The 11,631-nt window shown below is 42.2% G+C and overlaps 1 protein-coding gene across 4 annotated transcripts in view; it reads right to left on the bottom strand.

Annotated features, from left to right (window-relative positions):
* Positions 1-8,709: 8,709 nt before the first annotated feature.
* Positions 8,710-11,631, bottom strand: part of IQGAP2 (IQ motif containing GTPase activating protein 2) — a 289,919-nt gene continuing 286,997 nt past the window's right edge. For 2 of the 4 annotated variants that reach the window (XM_035014677.1, XM_035014676.1), the window contains exon 35: positions 8,710-9,777. In XM_035014677.1, the coding sequence (XP_034870568.1) occupies positions 9,664-9,777 (114 nt within the window). In that variant the 3' untranslated portion in view covers positions 8,710-9,663. The remainder of the gene's footprint in view (positions 9,778-11,631) is intronic. The other 2 variants (XM_035014674.1, XM_035014675.1) reach the window with 1 other exon arrangement.

The following is an 11,631-nucleotide window of genomic DNA, read 5'->3' as shown; positions in this document are numbered from 1 at the left end:
GGCTGCTCCCTTCTCTTCTCATTACTCCCCTGGGGAGCAAAGGCGCTCGCAGGGAAGCTCCGAGCAGGGATGCGCCCCGGGGCGCCGGCCCCCACGGCCCCGGGCTAGACCTTACCGCCCGCGTGCCAAGCGCCTCACCTCAGGCGCAGCGCGGCTGCCCCTTCGGAAATGGGGTATTTAGCTGGCAGCTTCAAAGCGACTCGTGCTTTTTTTTAACTTAGGGAGAGTGGACTAGAAAGTTTATCCTCTAGGCATAAGGTGGCCCCTAACGAGAAGGAGCCCTTCTGTGTGGGAAGATTTCGTGACCTTTTTTACCTCGTTTCTCTGTATTTGGTGAAGTTAGCACTTCCTGTTTCGCGGGTGGGCTGCCGGCGGGGGGAAGTAACCGGCCGCGGCCAAGCGCAGCTGCCCCCGCTCCCGCCCCGCGCGACCGCGACCTTTCGTCCTCCGCCGCCAGCGCTCAGCCCGGCCGCGCGCCGGGGCACCTGCGCAGCCTTGCCCGGGGGCCCCGCGGCTGCGCGTTCCCTGCGCGCGGGCGCTGCCCCGGCGCCTGCGGCCGGAGGGCTGCCCGGTGTCCCCGAGCGCGTCCCTCACGCTCTCTGGGACGGTAGTACGGGAGCTTGGTTCAGTGTGGCCAAATTCGAGGCGCAGGGCGGCGGACCCTGGGGGACGTCGCGGCAGGGGCTGGGCGGGGAGGGGAGCTCGCAGTTCCTTTGGCTCAGGGAGCTTATCTGCTGAGTCTCGCAGACCGCATGGGGAAATGGGTCCCCTCCATCGGCCTTTCCCAGAAAAGCTCACCCGCAGCCGCGTCTCCTCTCATTTGTGCGGGCCTGTTTTGCACCCTGCGGCTGATAAACTGTACTTGAGAGCCACTGGTCAGGTTTAAGCTTTTTATTTATTTATTTTTAAAGATTTTATTTATTTATTTATTTGAGAGAGAGAGAATGAGAGACAGCATGAGAGGGAGGAGGGTCAGAGGGAGAAGCAGACTCCCCGCCGAGCAGGGAGCCTGATGCGGGACTCGATCCTGGGACTCCAGGATCATGACCTGAGCCGAAGGCAGTCGCTTAACCAACTGAGCCACCCAGGCGCCCAGGTTTAAGCTTTTTAAAAGGGGAATTTCACTTTGAGAGTGTCATTCCCCAGGGAGAGCCCTGACACTTAACTTGGGAGAAAATACAGCAGAGACTGTCTCTATATTCCCCCCATCGTCCTCAGAGCACAGGGCCTAGTGTGTAGAAGCTGCTCAATAAATTACTGAATAACTGTTATATAAGGTTACTTAAATTTTTTCCCTATTCAGTTCTCCGAGGAAAACATATCCAAGAGACGTGAACCACTAACAGTATTATTACATCACTCTCTAAGCTACACTATTTTTCATCAATCCTACGATGCCATCGATTTTAAGACTCAATTTATGTACTACAAGCACACACAGAAATCCTGCCAATTAAACTGCGGCATACCGTTGATTGTAAGAAACATCTCAATTTCAGGATTGTTTAAACACGAATACAGACCATCTGAGACTCAATGAAATAGTGTAAAATGTAAAAGTAATTAATACATGTGGCAAAAAATTCTAACAGTTCAAGGATATTCAATGAAAAGTAAAAGTATCTTCAGCCTCATCTTCTAAGAATCACTTATCCATGATGATTATGGATATGGAAAAGTTTCTGTCCATCATTCAAGAATTTGTATCCACATACAAGTATATATATGTATGTATCTCCTTAAAATATGAATGGGATAATACTATAAGGATACTTTTAAGTTTTAACTATTTCAGCGGTGGAAGATGTTAACCATTTTACAAAACTGAAGTTTAAAGAACACTTTTTTGCTTAGTTATTAGAACAATGCACAGAGAGCAGCTGAAATGCATGCTTCATTCTTTGTGCATATTAGCTAGATTAAAGCATCCTTAAGAGTGGGGCTGAGATACAGTGAACAAGGGTGGAGAGTGGAACAGAATGAGGCATGTCTTCCTCACTTTAGTGTTTCTGTAAGTTGGGGATTGCTCATTGAGCAGCCACCAAAAACCTACCTTCAGGAACAGTGGTTTTTTTTTTTTTTTTTTAAAGGTTTTATTTATTTATTCATGAGAGACAGACAGAGAGAGAGGCAGAGGGAGAAGCAGGGTCCCAAGGAGCAGGGAGCCCGATGTGGGACTCGATCCCAGGACCCTGGGATCATGACCTGAGCCGAAGGCAGACGCTTAACCATCTGAGCCACCCAGGTGCCCCAGAAACAGTGGTTTTAACTTTTATCACACACAGTGCAGATTCCTGAACCTCATCCCAGAACTATGAAATCAGATTCTGTATTTTTGACAAGCAACCCCAGGTGACGGTGATGTTTGAGGGTTCCCAAAGTTTAGAGAAATATTATTCTAAGACAGTGGTTCTCAAACTTTAGCATGGATCAGTTATCTGGAAGACTTGTTAAACTAAAGTGCCGGACCTCATCTTCAGAGTTTGATTCTGGAGGTCCGGGGTGTGGTCTGAAAATTTGCATTTTTTAACAAGTTCCCCAGTGATGCAGATGCTGAAGATGATGGGGCAGGGGTGGGTAGGATGGACACACTTTGAAAACTGCGTTGAGAGGTCAAAAGAATTGAACATATAGTTTGTGTGACCTTCTTTAAATTACACATTTCAAGCATAGAAAAGTACAGAGCCTAATATCACGCCCATGAGCCTACAACCTGGCATTAACATATATATGTAAATATATATTCTTATATTGATTAAGCTTTTTTGGTACCCTTTTCTGATTTCATTTTTTCCTGCCCAGAAGAATAACTTTCTTATTCATGTTTTTGTGCTTTTACATTTGTTTCCAAAAAATTAGTATTGTTTTGTATGATCTAAATACTTACACAGAGTAACATACTCAGAATACTTCTGTAGTTTTCATTTTTCTAGATTTACCTGATTGGTATACATATATCTAATTGTTTTTTTTTTTTTTTTTAAGATTTTATTTATTTATTTGACAGAGAGAGACACAGTGAGAGAGGGAACACAAGCAGGGGGAGTGGGAGAAGGAGAAGCAGGCTTCCCACGGAGCAGGGAGCCTGATGCGGGGCTCGATCCCAGGACCCTGGGATCAGGACCTGAGCCGAAGGCAGACGCTTAACGACTGAGCCACCCAGGCGCCCCTCTAATTTTTTTTTTTTATATCTAATTGTTTTTAAACTCTTTATGGTATACCTTTGTATGTATATATGGCATTTTGTTCTTCTAACACTATTTTATCTGAAGTTTTGTCCAATTTATTTCACCTAACATAGTCTATTTTTACTTTTTCTCTTCTCTTTTTAAAATATTTTTATTTTTATTTTTAAAGATTTTATTTGAGAGAGAGAGAGAGGGAGGGAGAGAGAGGGAGAGAGAGAAAGCACGAGGCGGGGAAGGGGCAAAGGGAAAGCGAGAAGCAGGCTCCCTTCTAAGCAGGGAGCCCAACCCAGGGCTCTATCCCAGGACCCCAGGATCAGGACTTGAGCCGAAGACAGATGCCCAACCGACTGAGCCACCCAAGTGCCCCAGAGATTTTTATTTTTTTAAAAGTAATCTCTACACCCAATGTGGTGCTTGAACTCACAACCCTGAGATCAAGAGGGGCATGCTCTTCTGACTGAGCCAGCCAGGCACCACTGCTTTTCTTTTCTTGATTAATCAAGTCAGAGGTTGGAAATGGCCATTTTCCAATGCCCATCTTTTTGTTTTGTTGCTTTTATCATTTATTTCAATAATAATTGTTTCAATAATAATTATTCAACAATAATTTTCACATAGGGTTTTTATCATTTTCTTTTTTTCTACTTTCTTTGGATTTACTCTTATTCTCCTTTTTTTTTTTTTTTAAAGATTTTATTTATTTATATGGCAGGGAGAGAGAGACAACAAGAGAGAGAACACAAACAGGGTGAGTGGGAGAGGAAGAAGCAGGCTTCCCACTGAGCAGGGAGCTCGACCCGGGGTTCCATCTGGGGTTCGATCCCAGGACCCTGGGATCATGACCTGAGCTGAAGGCAGAAGCTTAACGACTTAGGCGCCCCTTATTCTCCTAACTTTTGAACCAATTGCTTAGTTTAATTTTCACTCTTTCTCCCTCAAATGAACACTTCAGCTGCATTCTGTAAGTTTTGATTTGTATATATATGCAATTCAGCCAAAAATACTTTTGTCAACTTCACTAACTCTTCTTACGCATACATTATTGGAAGTTTTGACTGGCTTTGTGATTAATTTCTAACATTATATTATGGTCTGTTGGTAATGTTCTGTTTTTTTTTTTTTTTGCATACTCTACAAAATTCCTGTAATATTTGTGTGCTCGTTAGAGCTTTTGAAAGAGATCTCTAGTTCATTTGTTCTATATCACTCATACCAAAATCCCTTTGTTGACAGTTTCACAGCAAATGTGTATAGGTTCCCCAGAGTAGAAAATCTACCTAACCAGACATTCCTGGAGGTTACCTAACATGTCGATATTCCTCAGAAGTGAAATCTCAACATTGCAGCATCATTCATACTGAAATCATCTGATACTGACTCCCCCTTTTCATTTTCTCTGTTTGAACTTACCTGGCACCAAAGAATATGAGCCATCAGCTGTCCTTTTATAGTGTTTGTGGTATTTAATACTGTTTTAAAACAAATGTGACATCAAAATGGTGAAAATTTTAATCCCAAGATGATGTGAAAGCCGTTTCTTTTAAACGTATTAGATGATCTACCTGCTTCTGGTATTCTGCTTACAGCTGCTCTGTTGGAAGCCTCCAAAGACAACAATATGTTCCAAGAACTTTCCAAGAACCTTTTGGAAGCTAATGGTGGTGATAGCAGGGCTCATATCTCATGTGAACTAATATTAAGTAGTATTCAAATTAGGTGTGAGATACTCCAGGTTCTGTGCAGATATCTCCACATTTGTTTTTGAAGCAAACATATCTGTAATCAAGTTACAAGCTAGTCCCTAGGAGACCTGTCTCTGCCTTTTGTTGTTACAAATCTGCTTTGGTATTTTGAGTTTGGAAATAAGTTAAGCTCAGGGTGCCTGGGTGGCACAGTTGGTTGAGCGCCAGACTCTTGGTTTTGGCTCAGGTTGTGATCTCATGGGTTATGAGAGATCGAGCCCCGAGTCAGGCTCTGCGCTCAGAGGGGAGTCTGCTTGAGGTTCTATTCCTCTGCCCCTCCCCCCACTCATACATGCGCTAAAATAAACCTTAAAAAAATAAGTAACATTAGTCTCTCATAATCGGTCAACGAATGTATTTTCACTAATTATATCATGGATAGAATGGTTAGACTCTCCCTGTGGTGGGGGTGCTAAGAAAAGGTCAAATTTAGTATCTGTTAAAGAAAACAACTACAAAAACTTTTGTTCCAGGTATATAAGGTGTTGAACTCAGTATCTTTCTCTTCTCGTATTCATTTCCCTTCTGTATTAGTCTGGGTTTTCTAGATAAAAAACCCAACAATCTCTATCATCTATCTGTATCATGTATATAGATATACATAAAAGAGAAGATTTATTACAGGAACTGGCTCACACAGAGAGGCTGAGAAGTTCCACGATCTGCTGTCTGCAAGCTGGAGAACCACACCAGCCGGTGATATAATTCAGTCCCAGTCCGAAGGCCTGAGAACCAGGGGGGGCTAAGGGCATAACTCCCAGTCAGAGACTGAAGGCCCGAGGAGGAGTAGGGGTGCTGCTGGTGTAAATTCCAGAGTTCAAAGGCCTAAGAACTGGGAACTTCAGTGTGTACAGGCAGGAGAAAATGGAAGTCTCAGCTCAAGGTCTGGTTCTATCTTAACCTGTTAACCAAATCCTGGTTTCAGTAACAGAGGCAATGGGTTTTCAAAAGCTGATCAGCAGTATAGGATCCAATGCTCACCAGAATCTCTTAAAATACAGGCAACTGTCAACATTCAGAGTTCCGTGGTTCACCTCTTGGAATGTTTGAGTAGTACCACAAATCCCCGCTTAACCACCGCCAAAGTCGTAAAAGTTGCATCATGAATAGCACCTCTAATTAGGGCCCAACCACCCACACACACTAACACAGACGTTATGGTTCTGGTCTTTCAACGACTTCATGTCAGACACTGGTCACATTGAGTTGGTCTCTATTTCACCACAAACTTCCAGAATATTAAAATATGCACAGGTTTTCTCTCTGTTGGAGATTACTAGAACACATCCTTTGAGAGTAGCTAGAATGCAGCTTAAGTCCTTTTTGCCTTTTTAATGTCTAGGTGCTTAAAAGTGGAGTTCACGGGAGCACGGATTCTCAACCTTCCAATGGAAGACGGTTTTCATAATATTGGAAAGATGGCTAGACATACATCAAAATAAAGGAGTCAGCTTTAGACTTAATCAAGTTAGAGTTTCAACTGCTAAGTGTTTCAAAAGCAAAAAAAAATTTTTTTCTTCTCACTGAATAAGGAGAGTTATGAGCTCTGGGGACGAGGCTGGTGAAGGGTAGCAGAATGTGCCATTCTAAAATAGGCCTCGGGGCGCCTGGGTGGCTCAGTTGGTTAAGCGACTGCCTTCAGCTCAGGTGATGATCCTGGAGTCCCGGGTTCGAGTCCCGCATCGGGCTCCCTGCTCGGCAGGGAGTCTGCTTCTCCCTCTGACCCTCCTCCCTCTCATTCTCTCTCTCTCAAATAAATAAATAAAATCTTTAAAAAATAAATAAATAAAATAGGCCTCTTTGGCATATGTCTTATTTTGAAGTGATTATTTTGTGAAACTGCTGACACAAGAGAAGCTCTGAAAATAAAAGTTATCCTTCTGTAATGGCAATTTACATTTATGAAGAAAATTTGCTTTAGAAAGGGAGGCTGTACCAGGAAGAGAGTTACTGCTGGACATCACTTACTCACCTGGCTTATCTTCCAGGCAAGGTCAATCTCACCAAACTCTTCCTCTTCTCATCATCTTCCCCTGAAGTGCAACGCCGTCCCTCCCCCGGCCCCCACTCCCCAACATCCTTCTAAGGCGGGGGCTTGGGCTGCTTTAAGGAGTTTTTCTCAGTGTTCCTGGGCATTTCCCATGTATACATGAGGCATGAATTTTAAACTGGTATTTGTTTTTCTCTTGATAATTTTTTATTACAGGGCGTCTCAGCCACGAACGCAGGAGGAGGGAGGGAAAATTTTTCCTCCCCTACAATGGTTAGGAGTCTTGAGTGGCTCAGGGTTATAAGGTACACCTGTCCCTGGCTTGGGGTTCAGTCCTTCTGGGAGGGGCATGCGCCTTGGCGGCAACCGTCTCTACATCCTTACCTCCACTGGCTTCTTCCTGTTCGCGCTTCTTCATCACGGTTCTCCTTCTCTGGGTTACTCATTCATTCATGTGCTTTAAAGATCTCAAGTAGCCATTGGTAGTATCTTCAACAACAGCCTTATACTGTGGGCCAACGGAGGGAAAATATTCACCCCATTCCTTGAGGGTACTGGCAGGGTACAAAGGTCTATATTAATACAGACAACATTCAAACATGACGCTCAGTGTTGCAATAAGACAAACTCCCTTCAGAGATACTGTGAAAGGTTAGCTTTTGCCTCCCAACATTTTCCCCTTAATTTTGGCTCCTCTGACACATTTCCATTAACAGTTTTTCCTGGAGCACAAGGGAGGAAGTTTAACCCACCTCCTACTGTCCCTGGCTCTTCTTGTTCCTCATGTCAGGTAGCTTCAGGGAGGACATGGTTTATTCACAAGATGACACCTAAGCAACCGTATGTTTATTTGATTCCTTTTAGGTATGAAGGTCTGTGTTAACGTTAACGTTAATGCATTAACACCCCCCACACATCCATGAACTGTTAAGATAGTGAGCACTATTTTGAGCATTGTTTTGACAAAGAGCATTTTCTCTTTGTTAAAAATATGTACAACTGGAAACAGTCACTAAAAGGGCAGATTCTACTTTTAAAAATTTGAACTTTCCAAATTCTGTTGGCCTCACACTTAAAGTTCATTCATGTCAAATGTGCATAAGTTACACTTTCTCAATGTTTTGCAAATCCCTGTGGAAAATAAAGTGTGTTGAATCAATGAACAGAATACAAGTGTCAGGGGGTTCCAGCCTGAGAGTCTGGATTACTGTGGTCATGTCTTGAGATAGCTAACCTGTCTCCAGCAATCACTCTTTCAGTAATAGCAGCCCCCTCTTACCCAGCTTTTTATTTTTTAAAGATTTTATTTGAGACAGAGAGAGACAGACAGACAGACAAGCTGGGTGGGGGAGCAACAGAGGGAGAGGGAGAAACAGGACTATGGGATCATGACCTCAGCGGAATGCAGACACTTAACGGACCGAGCCACCCAGGCACCCCTTACCCCAGCTTTTGATTGGGTACCTGTCTGCTTAGTTGGGGACCTTATTTCCCAGCCTCTATTGAAGCTAGCTGTGGCAGCATGACTAAGTTTTGCCCAATCGGATGTAAGCAGAAGTGACACGAGTGACTTAAAACAACACGCATGCCCTGGACTTCTTTCCCTCTTCTGTGGCTGGGAATCAGTGATAAGGAGAGAGCCAAATGGCCAGCCTGGGCCCTACATAATCTTGTGGGCCTGATCACTTACCTTTGAACTGCCGACTTTGACAATAACAAACTTCTCTCTTGTTCCAGCCACAGGGTTTTGGATTTCTTGGTCACAGCAGTTTACTCTGCACCTTACGAAGTACAGCTACAGGCATGTTGTTTCTTTTCCTGATAAGCCCCACCAAGAACCTTCTACCCACTCAACAGATTTAGATTAAGACAACTAAAAAGCCAAATTTGTGTAATTCAGTAACATTTATTTTACAGAAAACAATTTTCAAAGAATACATTTAAAAACCATCTAGATACTGATTTTTATCGCATTACAAAAAATTGAGAGGCGCAATTTAAGTATTCAAATAAACTGTGAGGGGTGGCGGTGGGGGCTTAGGGGGGATCGCTACCGTGGTGTTCCTTAGTCACTTAAAGGCTCTGGAACAAGAGTCTTTACCATGAGGCAGTAGTGCACTTCATTTAGTAGGAATAAATCACATAAAATATATACTTTTATACAGAAAGTGTTATTGTATTATCACTTTCAATTACCTATAAAAACTTCATATTGAATTGCACAAAACTTCTTTAAAATTGGTAACTCCCAGAAGGTAGGGCTTAGAACTAAATATCTGTGTAAATAATTCATTACAAATAATTAGGTTTCTATTTCTCCATAGACCAAAAAAAAAAAAAAAATCTATGAAGAATTACATTATTCAAATGGGACATTTAAAATTTTTTTCATAGGAAAATAGGTTTACAGATTTGTCTCTAGTCAACTAAACTTATTTTCTCCCTACTTTAAAACAAATCACAGAAGGTCCAAAGTTTTAAATCAGAGTCCCTATACCACAGTATAATGTGGAAGTGTTTACATTAATTCATTTTTTTGGATTATTCTACCATAGTATTAAATTATCAAAAAGGCACATGGGTACATTCTTCAGAACAGTTTTGGTCTCTTTTGTTTTGTTTTGTTTTTAAAAAACCACACATTTATAAGCAGTGATTTCAATCATGTTTAACAACAAAAATATTAAACAGATTCATTTCTTAATCCAGATGATACAGATTCCATGAAATTTCTGTAGGCACTTCACTTTCCATAGAATTTCTTGTTCAGTAGGTATATGAGAAGGTTCACATTCACTTTAACCTTATCAAACATTTTCATTACAGCTACTCCTTCATACTGCATCTGAAGTAAATCCTGAAATTGTGAAGATCATCATTAAATCTCAAATTTGTCATTTTGCACATTTACAAAACATTCTAGAAGAATCTGTCAACAAAAATAAGATTCAGTTGACCTAACTACGGAGTGTGCATCAAAATCATCCCGTTAAAAACACAAGCTAGTTACAGCACAGATCGCTGGGCCCCATCCACCAGAAGTTCTGACTTTGTAGCTTTGGGGTGAGGCCCAAGAATATGCATTTTAACAAGTTCCCATGTGATGATGGCATGGTTGGTCTGAGTGCCATACTTTGAGAATCACTTACCTAAGTGAAAGAAAACAGATTTTTAGAATTGATAAGCACTGTATAACAGAAAACCATCATCAAATTAATATCAGATATGTAATTATACTTTTTAATCGAAAAATTCAAAATATAAATATTCAAGCGAGATGGGTTCTAGCCTTTAGAACAGTGGTGTTTTCTAAAGTGGAGCAAGAGGGACGCCTGGGTGGCTCAGTTGTTGAGCGTCTGCCTTCGGCCCAGGTCATGATCCCAGGGTCCTGGGATCGAGCCCCACGTTGGGCTCCCTGCTCAGCGGGAAGCCTGCTTCTCCCTCTCCCACTCCCCCTGCTTGTGTTCCCTCTCTCGCTGTGTCTCTCTCTGTCAAATAAATAAAATCTTTAAAAAAAAAAAGTGGAGCAAGAAAGGCAATTCCTTGGGAAGCAAAAAGAATATGAGAACTCCTATTTATTCTTATTTTTTATCATTCTTTAAACGTTTACATTCTGTATATATATTTTATAGAGTATAAGGGCATGTATACTTTATAAATAAGTATGTACAAATGGGCATTAATGATCATGTTATGTACTGAAGTTGTGTGATAGAAATTTGGAGACCCCTGTATAAAGCAAATCCTTCCTGATTCAAATTACTTCTGTTCCTGTATTGAGAACAAGTCCTTATTCTCAAGTCAATCATTCTGCCACCACATAAACAAAGGAAATCACCTCTTGCTAAAGTTAGTAAATGTGTCACACCAGTCATATGCATGAGATAAGCAGCAATGTTTCCTAACACCACAGGACAGGAAGGTCTTTCCCAAATAGAAGATATCATTCTTGAACTCCCACAGACTAATACCCAAGACCTCATTTTCTTGTTTCTAGCTCTGGAAACTTCTTGGTTCTTAATGATAATGTCTTGTATCTACATTAAGCAAGGCCACTTGCTTAACTTCCATTAAGAAGTTGGAATCATCTTTGAGAGAACTTCGGCTGTTCCCAGCTTCCTTCTCCACTTCTTCAATTACCTCCAACTGTACTCAGCTCTAAGTAAGAGACACCTGCAGGTGTCTGCAGGGGAATCAGATGGTCCCCCAACATGGAGAGCAAAGGAAATGACCGAACTTGTGGATGGAAGGTCAGATTTGAGACTTAACCCCACCATTTGCTATCTTATGACCTTGCAACATCACACAATCTCTCTGAAGTTCTGTATTTTGTGTGTGTGCAAATTGTGAGAACACTGCCTACTTCACAGGCGTGCTGTTGGGCACAGGAGATCAAGGTCCACAAGCTCTTTGTAAGCCACCCATGCCTTGTCAGGATTAACTGGAATCCTGTGAGAGGGGCAATGGAGCCGAGTGATGAAGAACTTGGACTCCAGCTGCCTCTTGTATAACGAGCTCTCTGAACCTCTCAGTTCTTCATCTGGGAAAGGAAGCGAGTCAACCTTGTAGCCCTTGATGAACACTGGCCATTATCTGTGACAGGAGAACATCTTCACTTAGGTCGCACCCTTTTGTTAGGTATACTGCCAATACATATAGGATTTAATTAGGATATAATCTTTAGGAACTGAGGAAAGAGTGGGAGAAGAAG

Source organism: Mirounga leonina, unplaced genomic scaffold (assembly GCF_011800145.1).
Source record: "Mirounga leonina isolate KUSES-001 unplaced genomic scaffold, KU_Mleo_1.0 Mir_168, whole genome shotgun sequence".
Taxonomy (NCBI): domain Eukaryota; kingdom Metazoa; phylum Chordata; class Mammalia; order Carnivora; family Phocidae; genus Mirounga; species Mirounga leonina.
Note: the sequence above shows the minus strand (reverse complement) of the source record. Positions and strands in the feature narration are given on the sequence as shown.